Here is a 25,612-nt window from a genome sequence, read left to right on the forward strand (position 1 = left end):
CTCTGTCTAAATTAGCCTTGAAAGCTCAGTTGGATACACCATTCTTCATTTAATGTGAAATGTGTCAAACACCAGATGAATATACTAAAGAATTACTTCAATTCTTGTCATTGCCCTGGCAATTAAGAGTAAGCTAATTGGTGCAATATCAATCAAAAAGGAGAAAATATATTACTGAGATAGAAATAGTCATGCATTAGCTAAAGCTTAACAGGAAGCAAAAATCCCAGAGTTTATGTATTGCATTCCTTCAGAAATCCAGGATGGTCGCTTCAATTTGTAAAGATTATCAGTGGAACTGCTTGTCTTTGCATCTGTTTAAACTTCCATCTTCTGTGTGGTGTAATTTGAGGGAACTGATTGTACTGTTGGGACAGGCATTAGCCATTTGTGATGTACTTACTGGATATTAGATCTTGACCCAGTTATAGCTTTCCTTCAAGTACAAATGTTTAAGAGAATACTTGCATTACGATTTTGCTTCAGCCTGTGGAGTATGGGGGCTTTCCTTGCTCTACATATCCCCGTAACAACATCCATGCTCCCCAAGTAGGTGAGTTGTCAGTGCTCTCTTCTGTCCCGCTGTATTTGATTGTCTGTAGCACCAAAGTGGTCTTTACTGCCTAGTCTGGTCTTTGCCTAACTCCTGCTTCATTTTCACTTTCTCCAAATCATGAACATCACCCTTTGCAATGAGAAAAGGAGTAACTTACCAGATTCTGCAACTCAGAGGCTCAAGGTGTACAGAGACTATCCAGGAAGTAGGCACCTCTGTTTTGGTTTGGTTTGGTTTTTTGGGGTTGGGGGGGGAGTTGGGTTTTTTTCGGGGTTCTGGGAAAGAAAGTGTGTAAGTCTGTAAGGCCAGGTTAATGTGGTGTTATATTCAGGGTATTTCTTAGCCCTAGGAAGTTATCCTTGTAATAGATTTTAATGGCTGGTTGGAGGAGAGAAACAATAAGTTCAGCTGCCACATGATATGTCCTACATTGTTTCTTTAATGCTCTGATTTCTAAAGCTCTGATTTCTAAAGCCTCTGCTTTTACCAAGAACTCTCCTCTAGTAGGGAATGAGCTTGAAGAGATCAGAGATTTTCTCTTAACTTGCCCCCAGTTTTGCCCTTTTTTTTTTTTTTCCCCTTCTTCTGTGTTTTGTTTTGGGGGTTGTTTTTTGTTTTGTTTTTTTTTGTTTTTTTAACTAGGATAACAGCTACGCAGACCTCCTTTCTGCACTGCCACCCCAGGTCACAAGTGTCTTGCTGGAAAATGCTTTTTTTGCTGATAACTTTGGTATTTTTTTTTACTCTTTTAAAAACATTCCAAGGGAAGATGTCAGTTTACAAGTTATTTTCATCACTGCCATGGTGTGTTGTTTTCTAGGTGCTGCTATTAGCATAGCATCCCTGCTGTGAGGGATGCTTTCCAGGCTGACTCTATGAGGAGTTCTGTGCATCAGGAGCACCAAGAGTTCTCCTGCTAGCTAAAATTTTTTGAATATTGGTGCTTCATACTGCAGTCTTTTTTTTTGTTTGTAGACTGCAGCTTCGAAGTGTGAATTTATATAGGTTTAAGGGATTAACATTCATCTAGGATTTGTATCTTGTGTTCTAAGTAGGGTTTCCATGGAAATTGAAAGGTTGCTACTATGGTTATTCCTTTGGATATATTTATTATTTATGTATTATAGCTTCTCTAAATTGACTTTAAATACTGCATTATATTAAACATTTTTAAAGATGCAAAAGGAATTCTATTGCTTACAGGTACAGTGAAAATAGGAATGATTCATGTTCATTACTGGGTGTATAGACACAATACATTGCCAAAGCTAGTCCAGACATTTCAGAGTACTGCTGATAATTTCATCCTAAAGAGGGGGAAAGGGAGAGAATCTTCCACTGAATAATGCCCCTAAGCCCAGATGATATGCTGTTACGAGTCTGTAAATTGAAAACTTGAGAGGGGGGAAGAGTAATTTCCTACAGTACCCTGCTTGTGTTACTCACTTCTTAAGGAAGTCTCTGAGTGCTCCTATGGACTCTCCCAAAACTCACCATTTCTTATGTGTAAAAACAACCTTGCTATTTCCATTGCTATGCTTTTTTTCCTAATCCTGGGAAGGGGGTGCTAGGGGTTGTGAAACAAGTAAAAAGTTTGCTTTATTGTTAGGTGGCTCCAGCTGCATAACATCAGACTAAAAAGACACTAAATCATTTTCCATATTTCTGTATTTTTATTTAAAGATATTTTTAGAATAGATTTCTGTATTGTATTATTAAAGTGTTTGTATAAATTTCTCTCTTGAAATTCCATACTTACGTTATTTTTTTTCATGAGTCAATGTATGTGTAAACCATTTTTGTACAAAAGAGTTACTACTTTTCAGACCCTATGGTATGCGCATTATTTAAGGGATATCTATTTAATATGGAGGGAGTACACAATATTTTGAGGATGTTTTGCTGGTTGATATTTTCTTTTTTCTTTTTTTTTTTTTTTTTCCTTCTCCAATGAAGGATAATGTTTTCATGCAACCTTTGCTTAAAGAATTTAACTTAATCACTACCATTATATTTAAGAATTATAGAAGAGCTTTGGAAAAGTCAGCACCCAATCTATGTTGACTTTTAATGGGATTTGAGTATTTAATTCTCTGATGTTTGAAAATTCCCATCCAAGTTTCTCCTTGCAGTAAATGGGTTCAATTTTTGCTTTAAATTAACCTTCAATTTGTGTTAGTTCTTCTAATATAATTATTCAGACATTGAAATGAATCTAATGTTACTCAGTGTGTTTGGGTAGAAAGACAAAGCAAGTGTGGACACGCACATACAGAGAAACTAATGAAAGAAATTCTGTTGACCTAATCATGCGTTCAGAAGAGGTGATGTTTAGCTGCTGAAGAAAGCTGACCTTTAAAGGGGTCCCACTTATGATCAATTATTGACATAATTTCTTACAGCTGGAAAACTTCAGCCTACTTCCTGTAGGTCCCCAGTAGCTCTTCATGAGGGTCAATTTTCAAAATTGAAAGAAAGAGAGAATGTCATAACAACTTGAAGGTAAAATATGTTCAAGGAAACAAGCTAATTAATAGTTCAAATTACCAAATGCCTTGTATTCAAGATTTTAAGAATCAATTTATTGAAATCACAAGCTACCATTAGAAAGAACTCCTACCACCTCTAGGCAATGGTAAAGGGACAAAGAATTTCCTTCCTAGAGCACTTACCTGCCTGGCTTTCTCTTCTTGTGTTGAAATAAAAGCTATTTCACTAATTTCAGTGATCAGACATAAGTATGCACAGTCACACCATGGTGACATACATCTTCTAGTGAAGTTTTATACCATCAGCCAAATTGGGCATACTATTAAAAGTACAGCTTCTGTTGTCTGAACTAATACGATGCACTGCGCTTCAATTGCATTTGAAAACTGCCTCCTGCAGGTTATGTGCTGCATGCTTAAAGGTTGAAGGAATAAATAGAAGCATCGGTAACATGCATGTAGATTATCCTCTCATGCACTTTGTCTCTCTCAAGAGAGTTATCTTGCTGTTTACAGATTCTCAGCATGCCTTTAATCCTCATAATGGCAAAGAAATAGAGTTTGAATTGTCTAAGAAGGTATATTAAGAAAACAGAGGGGTGGAGGAGGTTGGCCATACAGGTTAACAGGTGGTAGTTGTAGGTTGCCTAGGTAAGCAGCAGTTTAATTCTTTTGCTTTACGCAGTTGCCTGCACTTCAAGGCAGTTGTCTTGGTATACTCTCTGTGCATCACATGATCTGTATTTATGTGTACAGAACTTTGTCGTACATTTTATCCTTGTAACAGATTATTTAAATGTATTTTAACATGGAGGGCAGTCCTCTGAGTCTATAGTTAGGAGATACTTAGTTCAAATTCCACTGTATATCAGCAGAAGTGAAAACAGATGATGGTTGCTCACCTTAGCTAGGGAGGGATGGTTTTGTTCTTCTAGCTTGTATGACATGTCTATATACAGGGTCTTTCAGACAGACACGGCTACAAGTGGAATCCTGAATCTGTCTATTCCAGGGTTCAAGTTACATAGCTGTTTTGGTATTTTCTTGTCTGTTTGTTTTCCTTGTGTAATGATTTTGAACATGTTGCTCATTCAGCGAAAACTGGAGTGCAAAATTCTTCAGGCAGCTGATCCTTACAGGTCTGTTGGACATGACAAAATTGCAGAGCCGTGTAAATTAGGCCCTCTGACTTTAAGCTGTTGCCATCATACAGTGACCTGATGTTTCTGACTGATTCAGCGGAAGCTGTGTCCTGCTGAGGTACTTGCATGCATCCCTGGCATGCATGTGGTCTGCTTGCATTCCCAGATGTGGAAACCGAAAGAGAGCATCAGGTTCAGGCTGTGCTTCTTGAAGGTGTCTTTGAAAGCTGTCTTCAGACCCCAGCACGGAGACCTACCTCATTGTCCTTCATACATGGGAAACTGCTTTCAGCTTTTGTGATCTTTGGGTCTGTAAGGAGAGGGAGGAGGCAGAGGAAAGGAGAAGATGTTTTCTACATAAGTCAAGAACTGCCAGCCTCGCCCAACACTGAAATAATGAGGGAGTTTCATCCCCCTCGCCAGTGGCCTTAGTTGGGTCATTTTATTTCAAGTCCAGCAGCCAAGATCCAGTTGCAGCCACATAGGTTGCCAAGGAGTGGCGATTCTGAGTTGATCAATGGGTTCAGTAAAGGGAAGGAATTTTGATCGCTACAAGGGACAACAGTGCTACTGAGAGACTTGCCGAATGAAGATCACCTCCTACTATTGAAAATTGCATTTGAGGACCTACCGATGTGAGTATCAGCTGTGTCCTCACAGCTGTGGCATGTGGCGACATAGTTCTCTCTACTCACCCCCTCACCTGCCCAGTCTTTCTAGAGTCTAGCAAAACATCCATGAACAGGCAGTATCTACCCATGCTTATCCCAGACGTATGCATTACTTAGTTTGCCATAGGAGTGTTAGTGAGCGAGGTACCACCAACCAGTCCCAGACCAGCACATCTCTCCAGCCTGGCTTTTTTATCCCAGTGGAGCCTGCTTTCTTGTGACAGAGCAGCACTCCGTCTTAGAGGCACCCCAGTAGTGCCCACCAGATAATCCTTCCTTCTCTGCTAAGAAACAGAACAGGTGCAAGGAAAGCAAGCTCCTTCTGTCTTCTCAGTTCTTTGGACAAAGTGACCATCCATGTTTTCAACCCTTTGCACAACTCAGCCAGTCAAATTATACATTCCAGTTTGAAGAAGAAGTGGCATTATTTATACATATGCCTGGCTTAACATTGGTGGCACTGGTGAGATTAAGTTTCTTTTTGTTGGTAGGAAGCAGTTAGGAAGCTGCTTGAAAGGCCAAGACATTTCATCACAGAGTCCCTCTAAGTGGGTAACTCGATGCTCTGCCAGCCGGTGGCTGTACTTCCCTAGCAGCCTGTCAGCGCTTGCTCTGCTGCTGCTCAGGTAGTATCTTCAACTGATCCTAAAACCTGCAAAGCCGAGATGTGGACCATTCCACTTAAATTTGTGAACATTGCACACACACATGGGAGACAGCTTGATGTTATATCGAAAAAAGTATTTGAATGCCTGCTGGACTGATGTGACTGGCACTCCTCATTTCCATCATCCTGTGAGCAGAAAGACTCCTGTCAGTCACATGCAATTGAATCCGTGAAGATGGAAGAGCATTTACATATACCAAAGTGGCATTTCTTGTATGAGTTACTATAGCCATCATGGATCTTCTCATCCATATTATTTCTCTGCCTTGATTGTTGTCACCTAAAAGAGAATGCATGGGCCAGAAAATAGGGGAAAGTTTGTGGGTGAGCCTCTGTAGGCTTGTGCAAGAATGCAGGATGCATGGAGCCCTTGGCCCGTTTCCCATAACACCTGCAAGGACTGCAGGTATCTGTTTCTGCAGGATGTGTGCGAGACATCTTTTCCCATTGGTGTACACTGCTTTGTTTTGTTTTGTTTTGTTTTCCTTGTGCCAGAAAGATCTCATATGTTGTCAATGGCATGATCATCAGCTGAAGAGCACAAACTTGAGATGCAGAGGACTCGGGAGAATGTACATAATATGGTCTTTCTGTCAAGTCCTGTGCACAGCAGAGCATGGCTATTCCTCTGCTGAGGAGAAAAACCAAACTCAAGTCAGCTTCTGACCAGCATATTGCTCTCCCATGCAGGAGCAAATTCTTACATTTGATAGATGGTACCTCTAGGAACACCTGAAGTTGTTTTAAGGTCCCTAATGCTTACCTTGTTTTGGCATGGTCTAGAAGATAAGGGTAATCTGGAAGGAAATGCTGTTAAAGCTTAGAGGACAGTTTAGGGAAGGATTTCTTCAAAGTAAACTAAAAAAACCAAGAAAACTCAGCCCTTTTTAATTCACGTTTCTTCAAAGGCTGTGCATCAAACATGTCATAATGCTTTCTTCTGTATGTTTTATTCAAGATGTCTATTTGTCTGATCTCTGAATGGTGGAATTGACTTTCAAAAAGGTTGGGTCTTACAATAGATACATGAATGTTACCTCCCTAAATACTTTAACAGCTATTTCATTCTGACAACTTGACAAACTCATATTACTGTTTTGTCAAGAGTGTGTAGAACTGAAAGAAACTAGTAGACAAACATCACTATTTCTCTCTAGGCAAACTGTTGGTTTTTTTAAACTGGATAAAATGTACATATTTATGGCATCATTACGAATTTTAGTAAAATTAAAAGTTATGATGTAAAGCAAATACTGTGTTAACATCTGCAAATATTTGGGTCATCAACTTTGGATGCTTGTGTTTATTTTTTCTTTGCTTCACTGGAATGTCACCATCATTAAAATTTGAAAGATATTTAAAATTGCATGATTTACTTTAACAGATTAAAATGTTCCAAGGCTTGTTAAGAATGCATTTTATAAGAAATCTTGAGAAAATCAGAAAGCACAAGGACGGATTGGTATGTCAAGCAGGAAAAAGAGAATGTTTCTATCAGAATTGAAATTGAGTGGAAGATGTTTTCCAAGTGCTTTTCACAATAAATTGAAATCTGAGGTAAATCACTTAAGAATAAAAACAAAATGGTGCTTGTAAGTATTAATGGAAATGAATGTTCCATTGATCTAACTGCTCGTGGAGAAAAACTTTCCAGCTTTTTGTAACTAGGCAAATAATGTTGCGCTTAATTTCATTCCAGTTTTACCAGTTGATCCATAGAAGGGAGCTGCACAGGAGCAGGACAGAGGGGGAAAATTTTTGTATTTAAAATAATAAATAAGTAACAAACTCCTTTATTTCAGAGCTTTACTGCAGAAAGGGTGCTATTTGCACAGCAGTAGGCAAATTAAAGTTGAAAAAGAGAGCAGTTTATGACCAGGATGCAGCTTGTTACATTCTTTGCTACTTATGCATTGTTCAGTTAACAGATAAACTGTATCTGCAAAGAGACTGCCCAGGAACTCGCTTGATAATGGTTTAGAAACATTCTTCATTAGAAGTCTCTTCACATAGTGATTTCACTAAACATTATAAAGAAATGGACATCCTCCATCCAAAGCTACTCTGTGTATTTAACCTTGATTGCTGAGGGGACAGCATGCTGATGACATTTTAAAATGGTTACTAGTCTGCCGGAAAGACTGGCAGAGCTTTTATGTCCTAAATGGGCCTGTTCCATCATATTGGTAGTCCTTTATTCTATGAGTGGAATATGATGGTATTGCTTTTCACACCTTGAGGAGTCTACACTGGTTTTGGTTTGTAATAAATCATAAACAAAATACACTGTACTTGGAGTTATACATGAGAGATTATATAATGACTTTTTTTTTTTTTTTTTTAATTCTACTGAAAAATCTTTCCCTGAAGTTACTGCATCATTACTACTTCAGGGTTTCTGTGCCTTTTTCAGAATTCTTGTGCTGGCCACAACCTCCAAAATTAGTCAGATCATTGGGCTGGACTGGCATAGGCTTTGTGCATTCACATACTTAGCAATAATAAGATGTCCTTTATGACAAACTCTTCAGTATTTTGCCAGAATAGCATATAGCCTCTCATTTTTATGTCACATGCGAACTCAGTTGTTCTTAACTCATAAGACCAGTTACCAAACGAAAAAATTCCTTGCTTCCATTTATTGCTTTATTAAGCTTTATTGATTTTTTTGCGGCTTACAGGGTAGGATTATGAAGATTAGTATTCCTGTCTGTCCCAGAAATATCAGTTAAATCACAAAACCTGGCATGAAGATTCAATTAGCTAGCTTCTTCATACCTTCATCATAAAAATCTAGGCTATGAAATTCTAGTCTTGAGGTGACAGCAGTGTTTAGCAGGGCAGTCTGCAGGCGTCCTGTGTAATACAGAAATCACCAGGAGATTGAGTGCTGAATAGAAACTGTGGAGGAGTTTCTCTCAGCAGAGCAACTTGTCTGTACATTACCTGTTTTTGGCCAGAACTTTGGCTGATGCCTTGTTAGATTTTAATTTTTTTCCCCAGTTATTTACACCCGAAAATAAATGTTTAAATTTAAGTAATTCAGATTTTCCTTTGAAAAAAGCCTAGATTCTCTGAAATTGACTGCGCAGTTAGACTTTGAAAGATAAGGGTCAGAAAATTTAAAAGCAGATGTACTTTTTCACATCTTTATTTCATATATATATATGTAGTGTATATATATATATATACTGCTTTTGCTATACACATTTAATTTATGTATTGTGTAGAACAGTAGGGAACCATTCATACAAAGCAATCCCAAGTGACTGGCAAGTCCATGCAAGAATTTTATATACTGATATGCTAAACGAGTATTGTTTGTATTGCTCTGGAAAGCAACAACAGTCAAACAAACAGAACTTGTTAGTTGTCAAGAACCCAGAAGTAATTTTCAGAAATGTTACTTCTTTTTGGCACAGTAATTTGTTTCATTTTGTTCTTGCTTAATTGTATTTGTGTTTATTGCCAGAATAACAAAAATTACTTAAGCCTTTCATTTATGCTTACAGTCATGTAATTACACCTTTGGGGTAAATTATTCCCAGCTTTCGGGGGGAAAAAAAGGTGGTGTATTAATTCATTACACCTATTTTTTATCACGTGGAAATACTCTTTTTTGATAAAGAATATGTAAAAGTTGTAGTTAGTGTTGTTAAATTGAAAATTCTGTTCTGTTTTTGTAGAAAAGTTATGTCTTGGACGTATCACAGTACATTTGAACTGTAACTATTTCTGACTGTTCTGTAGCTCTGTAGAAATAAATTAAGCTATGCTATGCATATATTTGTAGTTAGTTTAGTTTCATGCCTTTGTTCATTTCATAGTAGCATGCATCTGCGTTGTTAGGTTTATCTCATACATGTAATAATATAATATTTAACAAAACAGTCTTTGATTTATATACATGGCATTTGATAAAATCTGTAAATATGAACAACTATTTTGTTTGCAGGCTTTAAATCAGGCTTGAAAATTCATTTAAGTCAATAAAAGACAGTTATTTATATATACAGTGAGATTTATAAAACAATTTCTGCTGCATATTGCAGTATTCCTGAAAGGGATTGAAAGGCTTTCCTCATAAGGGGGCAGCGGGGGGGAAGAAAATTTGCCTGTGAAGCTGACCAGCTGTTTTACAGTGAAGTTGAAACTCTTCATTGCATGGTGGTATTTACCTTTCTAAAACTCTTCCATGCTATGATTTAACCTAGTCACAATTTGAATTGGATTTTCTGTAGCATCCACAGGTTTAAAGGGGAAAAGTTCACTTGCTCTGAATGCTTCAGCTATTGTCCCTAGTCTGTTGCTATAGTTTCTGCTTTTTAATCCCCCTTGGCCTCAATCCTTCAGCTACATATGCACATTAACTTAATTACCTTGAGTTCCCTTGTTGGAATCTGACAGTAGTAAGTGTAAACATGTGCATGTTTTAGGGTTAGGTTTTTCTTTGTCTTCATTTTTTCAGTTTCTTCAGGCTAATATTGATGGCTCACAAATAAGCATCCTAATTTGAATATCTACGCTTGTAATTTATTCTTCAGCAAAATTATTGTACTCTTAATCTGTTCTTTCTCTTGACCATGAATAACATTTGTAGAGCATTAATGGTTTCCTGCAGAGAAATCAGGATAAAAGCATGTGTTTGGAGCTTCAGTTGCTTAATGTAGCCTTCATAAACTTCTCCATGTAGTATTGGCCTTCTGGTATGCACTGCCTGCACCAGCAGATCTCTCAGTCAGAAGGAGAAGCTGCAATAGAAACCTCAGTTTGGTACCTCTCTACAGGAACAAATTACAGCTTTCTCGCTGAGGGCAAGAAAAAGAAATGCTTAGTTCTGTGTTTGAATAAATGTAAAAGCTGATGGGCCTGTGAAAAGCAATCCATTGATACATTAGGTATAAAATCCTTTGCATGTTTGAAAGTGGAATTCAAGCTATTGATATTGTGTCCTTGTTCTGCTACCAGACACCCCGCTCCTCAGAGAGCTCAGCCCTTGTGCCCTGACAGCCAGCTGCTCTAGGGCTGTAAGTAACATGGGATGGAGAAAGTGGAACTTAGGGTCGAGCAAGTCCAGTTTTAAAATACAATGGAAAATTTTAGAATTAACCAGAAATCTGCTGGATTACTTTAACAGTGAGTGATGTATTTGCCCTAGGTGATGTAACAAGTACTTTTAAGGAGTTTTCATGTTATTGAGGGTATCATTGCTGAATTGCAGAAATAAACTTTCTCAGGTGTTTTTCACTAGGTAATGTAACATAAGCTTTTGGAAGAACAGCTGAATTTCTGTTGCCTTTTAAAGCTTTAGGAAAGAGAGGATATTGGTAACTTATTGTCACTCAGTGACTGTATTGACTAGAGCGGTATTTCGTCTTCTGAACTCAGTCCTACCTGTTCTGTCAGTCAAGGTGAAGCTTTTAAAATATTGAATGTTCACTGCAATCCATGGATGTTTTTCTTTCCTCTGGCTTTTCAGCAAAAAATCAATGCAGTTCATGTCTTGAAAGCTAATCCTGTTAGATATGTTTCTTTTAATGTACTGGGGTGCCTGTGTGTGCAGCATGCCTCTGTTGGCCAGGTCTATAAGGTAATGAGGATTTAAGTGATTACTTGTTCTGGCTATTTCAATTACCTAGTGATATAGAAAACGGGAAAAAAAAAAAAGCTAAAAACCACTATGAAACCGAGTATTAAAATTGCCTTGGACTTGGTTTTCTTTCCAGCATAATGCAAAGTACGTATCCCTGTTGATCTTAGGTTTTACTAGTTTTGTTAATTTCTCAGTGAATGAGAATATCATATGTCTACAATAATTTACAAAATAAAAATGTATTTTACTTAAATGTGTAATGCCTTCTGTCAGGCTTTTCAACAACTGTTCTTCTACATTAGGTATCATACCGTCAGTATTTCTTTATTTAAAATTTGCAAATGAACAGTTGTAGAGGTGGTTGAGCATGTATGTGCACACTGACTGTAAATACGTTAGTATCGTGAGCGTCTTCTCATTTCCTATCATCGTTGTCCATGTAACTTTGCACACATTTACTTCTTAGAAGTTGCCCATGAATAATGCAAAAATAATGACTATCCTGATAACAATGCTTTCTGTCATACTTAGGATAAGAGTTATTTTTTTAAAATTCTGTAATTGCCATTTTTGTAAATTATTTTTCTTATTGTCAGTTTTTGGTTTGAATCAGTAAGAGCTTGATGGAAATGAAGTAAATGATTTACCAGTACACTGTGGGGGAGTGTGAAGCATTAGTTTCTTGCCAGTGAACTGTTATAAATTTGCAGATGCTATCTTCTAAAGAATTACTTGATAAATTTTCATTGTATGGGGAAAGTAGCCAGAAGTTACAATATCCAAGTTGAGCTACTTTTATACTAACAGCTGTGAAATTCTTATTAGCAGTCTTGAGTGTTTCTAAAATACGCAGGGTTTCAAATTGCTTTTGTTGGCAAAACTGAGCTATTGTTCTGGTTAAAGGTGTTGGGATTCTTGGACCACAGTAGGAGGCGACAGACAGTAGTCAGCCTGCCAATCCTCCCTTTAGGGTGCCTGTTTTCATTTTCTTGGCAGACCAATTTGCAAGCTACTTTTGATTTTTAACCTGTGAAGTTTCAGAAAGTGTTGTTTGCTAGGTGCCTGATAGACAGTCAATAACCCGGTTCAATGGGAGAAGACTTACCTAAGTGTTGAAATGAAATTGCACTTATGTTCTTCTATTAAAGTCAGGATCAATATCAAGTTTTTCTGTTCTCATAAGCATCATCCTCAGTTAATACTCACACTTTTGCAACCATTTGTTTTTTGCAGAGACCACATGAAACTTCAGCTGGGAATAGTGTTTTCTGCAAAAAATAAAAGGATACAAAACAGTTGCTATGAGATCTTTTAAGAAAATATATTAGCTGTACCGTGTTGATCAAAAACATGTTGTAGAGAATGATCCTATGCAAGAAAAGGGATAAAATGTAAGGCAAAATCCTTTCTTTCTGTAAACTAGTTAATTTAATCTAAATAACTCCTGTTCAAATACAGTGATCTTTGAAATGACAGTTTGAAGGGGTTTGTGTGAGAGAGAGCAAGTGGAATTGTAAAATCACATTATGATTTTATTTGTGTTTTTCTCTGTGTTCTCTTTGAATCACAGAAGGAATGTCTTTGTTGGTGGTGTTGAGAGAACGGCATCCTACACCTTATTTTTAAGATATTCTCAGAGAAAAGAGTAATTTTCTTTTAATGCTAATTATTCTTGTGAATAAATAATTTGACTATGAGTACATTCTGAGATTAAGTCTGGCTTCAATTCTGATCCCTGGGAAGACAAACCGTATCTGGAAACCTGAATGCCTTCTCTTGAAAACTGCAAAGGCAGTGTATAGAGACTCCATACTGATTAGGTTTATTCTTCTGTAACGGGTACTAGGTTTCATTTCTCCAGTATTTTAGATGAACTTTTAAAGTCAAGTGCATGTTTCTAAAATCAAGATGAAAAATCTTAATTTAAGGGTTTTTTCAGCATTAAGTACTTTATAAACTAGGAATTAATAAATAGCATCAGGGTGTTGACAACTGTATGAAAATAAGGCTTTAGGGAAGTCTTGTTTTCTAGGATTCATTTGTTGCTATGCAGTTGCTTTTTGTTACCACTGGGAGCTCTTGGGCTGCTTGGTCATTTTCACAAGCACTGTGAGGGATTCACACTAACATAGAAGAATAATAAAATACCTGAGGTCCACACAGTGCTCTTAATTTTATAACCAAACCAACTAACAGCATGTTGGATAACTTCTTTTGAAAGGTAGCATGGAAAAAGCCTTAACTAGAAGCTTCTGTATTTCAGATTCCTTTTTTTTTGCTTGGGAAATTTGTTTTTTTCACTGCCCTCTGTCATACTGGAACAATTTCTGTTTTAATCTACATGTTGTCTCTTTCACCCCTGGACTGCAGCTGCAGTTCTCTGGGGGCCTCTCTGCTCTGCTCCAAAACAATGTCTTGGGTTATTCTGTTGTTCTTACGCCACTGTTAGTCACCAAGTCTGCAAGACTATCCCCTTCTCCAGGACACTTCGGTTTTTTGAGAGCAGTAATAACAGGTTGCTGAGAGAATCAGCTCCCAGAAGACCTCAGTGGCCTCAATTTAAATTTCCTCCTTCCATACAAATTTTTCATGGATGGCTGTCAAAGTCCTCTGATGTATCTAGCTGATCAAAAGCTTGAAAGCACAAGACTTTGAGGTGACTTTCAGGGCCACACAGTTTAGCAATATTAGTTCATGTCTGTTGAGAGCAAGTTTAAATAGATACTGACTATATAGAGAAATTTTTGAGATGCAAGGAAAAAAGTTACAGTACTTAATTCTGGTGGTTTCTGAGTGGAATTATAGCTTGTATCATTAAAAAAATTTTCAACATTTGTAGAGTCTCGTAGGACTAAATATCATAGGATACCTTCCCAGGATGATGAGAACTTACATTGGGAAAGGTCAGTACTGGGTGCATGTATTGACTCAGGAGAGCAGGTTAAAAAGAACAGCCATTTGAATGCTGCTACTGCAGAATAAGGAAATCTGTATCTTTTTTCTCTAAGGGGTCACATACAGGTTAAGCATATAGTGCTAGCTGGTTTACATAAAGCTAGCTGCATATCATCTAACTTATCCTCCAAAAATTATTTTATGAAAACATTGCCTCCCTGTTGTTTTTTCTGAGGCTATAGACAGGAATCTTTACCACTTGAAACCTAGCACTGAAAAGAGGTAATGCCTCCTCTTTTTTTTTTCCTTTACATAATAAATGTGTTGAACATTATAAGATGAAGAGCTTTTAATTTTATGGAATTTGATTGGCTGTCAGAGACATTATAACAAGTGGTTTCCAGCCAAATTGTATTTGCTGAGGAGTGATGGATCTCTTGCCAGCACTAAAGAGGCACTCTTCACATTGGATGTCTGCACGCTCCTCGTGGGCAGAATATTATAGGGAAAAGTTTAATGTTTTGATGTATAAAAACATTTTGGAGGCAAGGTACATAAAAATGTAAATTCAAAGCAACTGAATCTTGTAGAAGTTTAGTGGGATTTATTATGGCTGTTTTAAACTTGAAGAAAAAGAGTTGTTTAAGCAATAGGTGTTTTGACTCAAAAACTTTATTGTATCAGGAATAATATAGCACACAGTTAGGGAGCAATGCCTTGCTGCATATTAACTGTTAGTTTTATAAATGCAATAATCCACATTAAAATAGTTATTCTCTACTTGTTTCTGGGATAATATTGCTTATCACATAAGTTTAAAAAAGAAGTATGATTCTTATTGTCAAGGACAGAGGCAGAAAGAACAATTTTACTCATTTTCAAAGGATGACATTTAAGAGTTTTTATGTCATTTAAAAATACACTTTTTTTTTTAATCTGTAGATAAGCCTGAGTCAGATTTGAATGTTTTAAGATGCTGAAAAGAAAGGCTTCTTTTGCAGCTGTTGTTAACAACAAGAGAAAGATAATACTTATTTCTGTTTGCATCTTGAGCATTTAGTGAGGAAGTTCTGAAAATTATTTTCATGAATGCAAATTAGATACAAAATGACTAAATGATTTTGAGGGCTCTATGGAAATGATGCAGTCCAAGAGAAAAATAGAACTGAGAGCTCTCAGTGTAGTCCTCATAGGTGCAGGCCAGACAGCCTCTTAGATGCTGTCTCTGTAATGAAAAGCCAAATAGAAATGATAAAATAATAATACTAATAATCCTAGGGTTAGAAAATAAGGTTAAAGTTGCCCATTATGGAGCTAGAGATTGTTCAGACATAAAAAGTGTTTGTCATTCTTGTGAATTTATTTGTAGTTAATAGTGTTAGAAATAAATCTAAGTTATATAGTTCTTTGTAGATCTGTGCAATAGTGCAATAAAGGAGGATTGTTTGATTTTACACTAGTACATAATGGCTGAACCAAATTAGGAAAGGGGGTGGGGGGTGTTGGGGGCACTGTGAGAAATTCAGTAATATGTTCATAGTTCTTAACCCAGCATTTAAAAAGATTACAGCAGTAAGTGGCTTTATAAAATGTTAATTTCACAATGCCTCAAAATCCTGAATTATATAGTTAATTCAGTGAAATTAATGTAAAGTTTAATTAGCTTATGTGCAAAATCACCTTTTTCTGGAGTATGTGGGAGTATACCTAATGTGTATGTATGTAAGCACATATTCAATGAAATAAAAACACTCAGTTTGTTCATTGTATCATAATGCCCATCTCCAAGTTAAATTAGTTCATTTATAATTGAAGATTTATGTATTGTAAAGTCACGGATGCCACCATACCCAATTTCCAGGGCAGGAACCAGAGGATATATAGAAATAGTAGTTGTACTGGGTCCAACCTGCTAATTGTTGGTATTGGTAGTCAATTACTCTTGACAATTATGAAATCCTCATAACATGATGAGTATCTTGCTAGTGCTTCAGTAGGCAACAGAAGCGATTATATTAGAGAAAGATGCAGCAAAAGACAGAGAAAAAAAGCTATATTGGGATTCTCTTTAAAGGCTTTGATTGGCTTTAAATACTGTTGTGGCCAGCTGCTATATTTGAAAACCTAATACGCTAAGCCCATGAGTCAGTTTTCCTTAAATCAGTGTGGCTTGTGTATAACTATATTATTGGCTGATGAGAGTGAACAAATTCATTTTTACAGCCCTACTCAGTGGCTTGCTAGTGATAACCTATCTCAGAAGTGATACTGTAATGTGATTAATGTCACTGGAAAGCATATATGGAAAAAGGAAATGTTCTTTCTTCCAGGTAGAAACCATATCAATTGAATATGTAAGGAAAGCTAGAGAAGAAGAGAAAAATAGGGTGCATTACCAACAGGTTTCTGAGATGAAAACTGCTATTTCACAATTTGAGGTAGAATTTGAGGATTGAAGGTTGCATGAATCTGCAACACTGCTAAAAGACTGGTATGAAATGTGAAGGAATTTGTGTGTGTGTGCATGTGTGTACGTGTGTGAAGCAGAGGAGAAGCTCACCTACATGGTAGCTGGTAAATTCAAGGACAGTTGTATAAAAGGATGAGGAGAGAAATCTTTCACATACAAACATGTTTAAGTGTGCTGTTAGGATTGTGTGCCTGTGTAATTAGAGGAAATAATTGTTATTTTGTTGCTGCCTGAAGGAACTAAATGCTGTATCTGGATGCACAAGTACCTGGTCACAGGTCCACTCTATCTCTACATGGAAATGCTAATTTCTGATACTTTCAGCTGTTGTTAGCATTTAAAAAACATACAGATTAGATGGCTGAACTAAACAAAAAAAGTAAAATTCATTTTCATGGCTACTTTTGCGGGAATCCTTCTTGTGAGCTGACTGGTCTGAATTCCCAGGGTTCTTTCTAAGGGAAGAGCAGGCTGCCTTGCTCTGTTTGTCAAGGTGGAAGAATTGCATCCTGAGAAATACCACCTTGTCTATCTCCTCTTTTTCCCCTGATTCCTGTAGTTGACATGGGATGCTGAGATTTCTGTCTGTGGATTTACACTGGGACTAGATTACTGATGGCCCAGAAAAAAGTTTCTGCTGTCCCTACAGCCTAATCTCCTCCAGGTGCCCATAGGGTCCATATACCCTGCTGTCTTGGGGAATGCACGCAAGCCTTTATTTGATGGTACATGGGTAGTTACCTCTGGACCTTTCAGTCTTTTAGAGTACCCTCACATCTGCGCCGTGAGCTGTTGTTGCTTTTTTCCTAAGCAGTAGCTTGTTCTGGAAGGTGAATGTTCTGCTCTGCTTGGAGCAGCAAGAGATTTATAACAAAATGGTTTCATTATCGTGATTTTTTTTTTTTCAGTGTTATCTGGCATTTATTTGAATTTAATAAATTGATCTGTTTTGTATCCCAATGCAGAATGGGAGCGGCAGACAACATTTACAAAGGCCGGAGTACCTTTATGGAAGAACTGACAGATACTGCTGAGATAATAAGAAAAGCAACTTCAAGATCACTAGTAATTTTGGATGAATTGGGAAGAGGAACTAGCACGCACGATGGAATCGCTATTGCTTATGCTACACTTGAACATTTTATTAGAGATGTAAGTGTTCAGTCTGACACATGCTTGTGAATGCTTTTTCAGCCTGTACTATGGTAGGCTGACTTAGACGTGGTGTGTATTTCCTTGTAGAAATGTGGCATGTCTAAACTCAGGGCAAAGGGATATGGATAAAGGATACCAGTTCTGTGTTGCTGTGTTTAAAAAAAATTTAAAGCCAAACCTTCTTCTGTGTCTATTTCATTGTTGTAGGTGGAGTCACTGACACTGTTTGTCACTCACTATCCCTCAGTTTGTGAGCTAGAGAAGGTGTATCCAGAAAAAGTTGGTAACTACCACATGGCTTTCTTAGTGAATGAGGAGGAAAGTGCTGAACAAAAAGGTACAGTGTAAATCCATCTGAGATTCTGGCACTATAGGTATAGGCAGAAAATGTAAAATTGTTATGGTAATTTAAACCTCAACATGAACGTGATAGATCCAAACTCACTAGAGTATCAGCCTATACACACATTGGGGGGGCTTAAAAAATGAACAACTGTTTGTCTTTAATATAAGGATGACTGAGCTAGGTCAGATAAGCTGGATACTGGGCTGGGTGAATCTTTTTTCACAGTAGCCAAATATGAAGGATTAGGGAGGAGGGATTAGGGATCAAACATATGGCAACTCTTTCTCTAAAAGATCTCACTGCAAACATTTGGTATTTAGGGGGCTTCAAGAGCTAGATGTGTATTCTGGTTTTTAGTATCTTCAATAGATTTCATTTCAACAAGGTTGTCTAGTTTCCCTGAGTATCCTTGTGTACTTTTAGCATCTTCATCCTGCTGTGTCAAGAAGCTCCAAAATTTAACACTGCATTGTGTGAAGAACCACCTCCTCATGTTTGTTTTGAAACAACATGTAGCTTCACTTGATAGTCCCCGCTCTTGGATTAGAAGAGGCCAAGGAATAATCTCTGTTCATCCTTTCTATGCCATGTGTAATTTTGGACATTGCTTATCATGATCCCATTCAGTTCTGGTTTTACCAAGCAGAAGAGTTACAGCATTTCTTCTTGTCACTGCTGCTCTAAATGAGTTGGTATTTTCAGTAAAGTTTGTCAACTTACTGCTTAGCAATTTTTGTTTGATAATGAGTATGTTGAGCAGCTCTGTCTAACTGCAGTGGTGATCACCCTTCGTGGTGAGAACTGACTGTTACCATCTGTTTCCTATTTTTTAACCAATTAATTACAAATGCAAAGACCTCCCTTTTAGATTATGGCTGCTTAGTTTTCAGAAGAGCATTTGATGCAGGACTCTTGTCAAAATACTTCTGAAAATCCCCATTGGGTTTATCCACTGGATCTGTCTTACTCACATGACTTCCAAACTTAAAACAGATTTAGATGTAGGATTTCCCTCCATACAAACTGCTTTGATTTTTTTCCTTGATGTATAAGGTTTAGTCAGGTGCTTGACAATTCTGCTCTTACTCTGGTTTTCCTACTTTGCCTAGTAATGGCCTGTTCCCTGAATCATTCCTAGAATTTTTTTAAGAATTGGCTTGGTATTTGCCATTAACCTTCCCCCTAATTCACTCTTAATATTGTATTATCTGCTTACATTGTAAACTAATCAGGGCAGGGCACTTTAGTATTTGCCACTAAATAATGTGTTTAAATATATAATCTATCACTTAAAAAATGTGTTTCAGAGAATTAGTTTAAAAATTTGGGGTTTGGCTAGATGGAGACTTTGGCTTTAGTATTCTGTTTAATATTAGAAGCAGGGATCCCTGAAATATGTGTTAACTTTGAGCACAGGTAGCTCAAAGTAATGTTGTGTTTAGGTGAGCACTGTCTAGCCACACTGATGTTCCCAGCTAAGAGCATTGCTCTCTTGAGCATCAGCACATCCTTTTCTCACAAAGTTTATTGAACATCGGACTGTTGATCTCTTGATACTTTCAGGCAGTTGAGATGTTGGTAACATTCAATACTTAGTATTCCTTAACTATTATGTCCATGAAACCCTATACTTTGTGTTTCAGTGTACTGCTTCAGCATTCCTACTTCCAATGGTAGTTGACCTGAACCTTCAGGCCATATGTAGTCTTCTCTGTTTCGCTGCAGAAAGCACAACAGGTGTAGTCCTACAGCCTGCGAGCAACAACACATCTATGTTTCTTACTTTGCCTGTATTTTTAGCTTCTTATGTCTTAACATTTTAATTGTTTTATTTAAGGTGAGTTTTATGGCATGTTTTTTTTCCAGTCTTTGGCTTGGATCACTCAGATCAAATCAGCTTGAGTCATCATCATTTATGGAATTCTCCTTTGTTTCCAAAAACCTGCATTTTTAAGATAGAAGAATGAAAGGCAGTGAATGACCCCATACTACTTCTGCTCCTTACACAAGGCCTGGATTGTGCAGAGATGCAACAAGGATATATAAAGAGGAAGAGGAAGGAGTCACCAGATTTATAATGATGGCTCTTAATGTTTCCATGTTATTGTCATGGAATAGAAAGAATCCCTAGCAGAAGACCCACTATCCTAACCTTTGATTTTTCCTAAGCATTTTCTATGGCTCCTCACTTCCTGGCAGACAGCAAACTTTTTGTTGTGTTGTAGTTACGAATTATTAATTATGGGATGACTGACACTTCCTTTATTCTGTCATTGCTCAGCAGACGTGAGATGCAATATCCCAGTTACAGCAATTCTAAGTTTTACACACACACGCCCCCAAGTCTGCTTAATAAGACACCAGGTAAAAGTATAGTAAAGAGTTTTTTCAGTCTCACAATGGGTAGGTAAATGTGTGGTCTCAAGGAAACGTTTTTCTTTCATATTTCATCAATGGAATATATCACATAGAAACTAGGAATGATAATGAGAACTCACTCTTTGCCATTTCGGTCATTGGTCTACTACATTTTATTAACATAATAGAGGAAGTTTTGATTTTTGTTTTGGTTTTTAGGATCTGAAGATGAAGAGAATCCTGAATTTATCACTTTTCTTTATCAAATAACTAAAGGAGTTTCTGCAAGAAGTTATGGGCTAAATGTTGCCAAACTGGCAGATATTCCTGAAGAAATCTTGAAGAAGGCAGCTCACAAATCAAAGGAGTTGGAGAGAATAGTGAATATGAAAAGGTCAGAACAATTGTGATTTCCCCCCTCACACCCCCACCCTCCCCCCATGAAACTTCAGCTATGAATTGAGGAGCATTTCACACAATGTGCATTAAAAGGAAGAGTAAGAGCTACTTCAGATATCCTTCTACCCTTCAGAAAAGACAGTGGAACAAAACTTTGAAAAAAATATTTAGGATATTGTGCTATCTGTTTTAATTCAAGCTTTAATTTTATAGTTAGCTATTATGTCAGAGGTTAATTGCTGCCCTCTGAAACAAGATTGGAAAAAACTAAATGCACATTGAGATAACATTAGGAATAAACTATTTTTTATTTTCTCATGGCAAATACTAGCAAATTTATTCTTTCAGGTATGTATTGTCACTGTTTTCTGGAAGGCACACTTGAAATATAACTATCTGCTAATACCTACTTCTATTCTCACCAGTGATAGTGAAAATATTAATAGATTTAATTTAGAAAGTATATTACTCACTTTGGAAGTTTAAATTGTATTTGCATACTGTAGTGTAGAAGGGAATGTGGCTATTCTTCTGATTTAACTTAAATATTTTTAATATATTTTGATTGCCCCTCAGACACTCAAAATTTTACGGAAAGTCTGGGGATTTTAATATTTTTCTGATAATCAGTTTTTCATTCAGGGGCATATGTACCTTACATATTAGACTAGTTATGAAAATTCCCATGTGTATCAAATGGCATCATCTTTATAAAACCTTTAACATGTACACAGATATAAATATGTGCTAGTATTCATATTCATTTCCACTGAATTTTTTTGTTGTTATTTTCAGTGACAGTCCTATCAGCAAAATTCAAATAGCCCTTTAAGAATGAAAACATTCTATTGAAGATACATGACAGTTTACGTGAAAAATAATGTGGTAGCCTTATGTTAATTGGAAATAATAGTCCATAATTGACAAAAGTAAAACAAAAATTACTAGTAATATCTTAACTCTGTTGTGATAGGCTATGTAGGGTTCTAAAATCAAGAAAAAATTGTTGTTCAGAAAGGTGACAATATGAGCTGGAAGGCCAGAGTTACTGTGTAATAAGATGTGAAATAATACAATATGTCCCTTTTGTTTGTCTTCCTTTGTTTTATGAAAATCATGCTAGTGTATTACTTGGACAGGGCACAAACAGAGTTCTAGCATGTCTCCATTGCTAAAAAGTTAATTGCATACAAAACCTATGAGCAGTAAAAATAGTAGTCAATGATGTAGTTAGAAGACTGATTTACAGTGCCCATAGAGGGGTAGAGTGAGGGCTGACTGGGCAATCTTAATTATGGGACTTAATTCTGTCCAATGTATCAGCTTTTGAATATGTAAGCTACCATCAGTATTTTAGCTTTTGGTATGCAATTTGCTTGTATTCTTAAAGTGAAAAAGAATATAAATACTTAATCTAAAGCTGTGATGAGTCCTTTATCCAGACTTACCACTGAGGCTGGAAGCCCCTGCACCCCACACTTCCCTGCAGACTGCTGCCACCTGAGCTACATGAGGGCACGTACTTGGGAGGACCATCTGGAGCAGGCTCCCCAACCCCATCTCCTGCAGGTTGGAGGGGTTGCTCCCTGCCCTGTTCTCTGTGGTGCCAGGGCTGGTTTTTGTATGACCACAAGCAGGTCAGGTCAGGGATCCGATCCAGCTGAAAAGTCGTTCTTTCCCCAGTTGGTATCACACAAGTTCAACTTCCTGATGTTACACGTGAACCGGCATTACTACCCAAAGAAGGAAGGGGTGGGAGCAAGAGGAGGAGGCCCTTGGTTCTGGCAGCAATCGGTAGAGTAAATGTAACCTTGAGACTGCAGCCCAGCCTACCCCATCTGGTGTTTGACACTTTTGCGTCCCTCTTTAATGAGAGACAGTGCTATGTAGGAGGTCAGGGAGAAGGGACATCCACCACACAGCAGTTGCTAATTCATTGGGTTTGACCTGTACCAGGTTATTCCTTCACTGTAGAACTCTTGCATGCACTTTGGAGGGAACTTCATGCATCTACATAAACCTGGAGCTCAAGTCAGAAAAATAATATAAAAATATCAAATGTGTCTGATGATTTTGTAGTGCATAATTTATTGTATTATGTAATTCTTAATTTTTCCAGTTCTCCTATGTAGGTCATTATAGAAATATTTTCTTTGGTATATTCCTGGTTTTTTTCACTTATTGCCATGATGTGATCTAAATGTCGAAGTATTCTTCTATACCTTCTTCCCAAAAGAGACATTAACAAATTTAAAAATGGATACAGTATATCTGTGTTAGAAAATAAAAATTATCATGATCTTGGGAATCAAACTCAGACCTGTTCATAGCAGTATAGTTGTGCTCTCACAATACCCACAGGCCAGCTGCCTTGTCTTATTTTTTTAAATCACTTTCATATTATTTAAGAAAATCCACTGGGTAATTCCATCCAATCTTGACATCTTTGTTGTCAGGAATGTGTTGACCCATTTTAAATGTCTGGTTGTTATTTGTCACAGCTCTTACAAGTCCTTCTTAAATCAAAAAATATTAAAAAGAAAACAGGAAGTATGTGTGTAGTCACTTATTTTGAAAATGCGTTATCTCTTTATGATTCTACATGTGCAAATTTGTAGGAACTGAATGCTGACAATTAAATAGTGCAAACTACAGTACTATTTATTTCCTTTAATGATGTACTCTTGCTCAGAGTTTTATTTCATCTTGGCAATGCTTCCGGTATGTAAGTTAGTTATAAAATTAAATTGTTGACTGTCCTAGAGCTGGAATACATATATTGGAAAATGTTAACTGATAGTTTGAAGATCATGTCACATTTCAGCTATGCAAACTGCTGTCTTTGGCTGTATATAAAATTTTGCAGATGACTGTAGGGCTTTCAAGGTTTGATGTGCTTAAATTAAAAATGTGTCCATATTTTGATTGAATTTTTTTTCCCCCCCCAGAAAAAAGCTAAAGTCGTTTGCTGAACTATGGAAGATAAATGACTCTCAGGAACTACAAAAATGGAAAAGTATGTGTGAACATGAAGATGAAAGAAAGGACAGTTTTTAATCCTCAAATCATGCATAAAGATGGAAAATAGTGCAGATACAAAGTATAGGTCTGGAGACTAATAGATTCTATCAGGGTGTAGGTCTAGGTGCATTAAGTTGACTTTTCTGCCTTTTGAGAGGTAAGAGATGCTGCGTTGTGATATGATGCCCCGCATCCAATTCCTGATTGTATGTAATTTTCTCACTCCATGTTGCTTCCCTGAACTGTTTTCCACCCTTTTCCTTAATTGCAAAATGTCTACTGGCATTGGATTTAGTTTCTAATATGTTTAGAAAACATGCAAAAGTATGTTGGTAACTTACTAGGTAAAACTTTTATAAATAAAATAATGTCTTTTAACTTTATTGTACTTCAGTTTCTAAAGAAGTATTCCTTTGTGTTGGGAAAATGTAGCTGAGTCTTGACTATGCTTTACTGCTGTACAATTAGTGAGAATGAATAACATAAAGACACTTTTTTTTGGTTCTAGTATTAATGCTTTTAAAATTCACTGGTTTTTTAGGGCACCCCCTACATTTTACGTGCATAATGAATTTAAGAAAGTGTGTGTTATGTGGCTGGATTAGGAGAGTTTTATTTCTACTGATGAGATTGATGATGGTGCAACTAGTAGTTTTCAAAGCAGCAGCACAAAACACACATTGACTGTGTTTTGTTTTCCCACTTCTTCATTCTCAAGCACACCTGCTTCCTTTTCAGCTTTCTTTCCTCCTGATCTTGGCCCTCTCTGGCACGGTCTGGAGAAAGACTTACTCTAAATAACGTTGGAGTATTGTAAGATGAGGTGAAAGAGGCAGTTCAAACTATGCAACTGGCATCCCCAGTGCTCTTGTCAAATGCAGAGTAAAGCTGGAAAAAACAGAAATGCTTTTTAATTTTTCTATTTGCAGTTATCAAGTCTGAATTTCAAATGGGAATGGGATATCCAAACTGGTTTTCCTTTACAAGTATAACCGGGTGAAATACCTTGCTGTGAAAATGGACAATGATGTTGACATACTTAAACCTTGGCTAATAGTTTGTTGTATTGAAAAAAAGTATTAAGTGGTGTATTGGGTTTGCATGGCAAGGTTTCAGTAGTGGGTGGGCTACAGGGGTGGCTTCAATGAGAAGCTGCTAGAAGCTTCCTCCATGTCCGACAAAGCCAATGCCAGCTGGCTCCAAGACGGACCTGCTGCCGGCCAAGGCCGAGCCCATCAGCGACGGTGGTAGCGCCTGTGGGATAACACATTTAAGAAAGGGGGGGAAAAAGCCCTGCACAAAAGAAAAGCTGGAGCCAGAGAGAGGAGTGAGAATACATGAGAGCAACAACCCTGCAAACCCCCAGGTCAGTGCAGAAGGAGGGGAGGAGATGCTCCAGGCGCCGGAGCAGAGATTCCCCTGCAGCCCGTGGTGAAGACCATGGTGAGGCAGGCTGTCCCCCTCAGCCCATGGAGGTCCACGGTGGAGCAGATCTCCACCTGCAGCCCGGGGAGGACCCCACGCCGGAGCAGGTGGGTGCCCGAAGGAGGCTGTGACCCTGTGGAAGGCTCACGCTGGAGCAGGCTCCTGGTGGAAGTTGAGACCCCACGGGGGACCCACAATGGAGCAGTCTGTTCCTGAAGGACTGCAGCCTGTGGAAGGGACCCACGCTGGAGCAGGGGAAAAGTGAGGAGTCCTCCCCCCCGAGGAGGAAGGAGCAGCGGAGACAACGTGTGATGAACTGACCCCAACCCACATTTCCCGTCCCCCTGCGCTGCTGCAGGGGAGGAGGTGGAGAATCTGGGAGTGAAGCTGTGCCTGTGAAGAAGGGAGAGGTGGGGGGAAAGTGT

General features: G+C 37.7%; 1 protein-coding gene across 2 annotated transcripts in view; it reads left to right on the forward strand.

The window, feature by feature from the left end:
• Nucleotides 1–24,150, forward strand: part of MSH3 (mutS homolog 3) — a 118,267-nt gene extending 94,117 nt beyond the window's left edge. For both annotated transcript variants that reach the window (XM_075021416.1, XM_075021415.1), the window contains exons 21-24: nucleotides 17,449–17,635; nucleotides 17,846–17,975; nucleotides 20,562–20,736; nucleotides 23,690–24,150. In XM_075021416.1, coding sequence (XP_074877517.1) covers nucleotides 17,449–17,635; nucleotides 17,846–17,975; nucleotides 20,562–20,736; nucleotides 23,690–23,798 — 601 coding nt within the window. In that variant the 3' untranslated portion in view covers nucleotides 23,799–24,150. The remainder of the gene's footprint in view (nucleotides 1–17,448; nucleotides 17,636–17,845; nucleotides 17,976–20,561; nucleotides 20,737–23,689) is intronic.
• Nucleotides 24,151–25,612: the final 1,462 nt, after the last annotated feature.

Source organism: Buteo buteo, chromosome Z (genome assembly GCF_964188355.1).
Source record: "Buteo buteo chromosome Z, bButBut1.hap1.1, whole genome shotgun sequence".
NCBI lineage: Eukaryota > Metazoa > Chordata > Aves > Accipitriformes > Accipitridae > Buteo > Buteo buteo.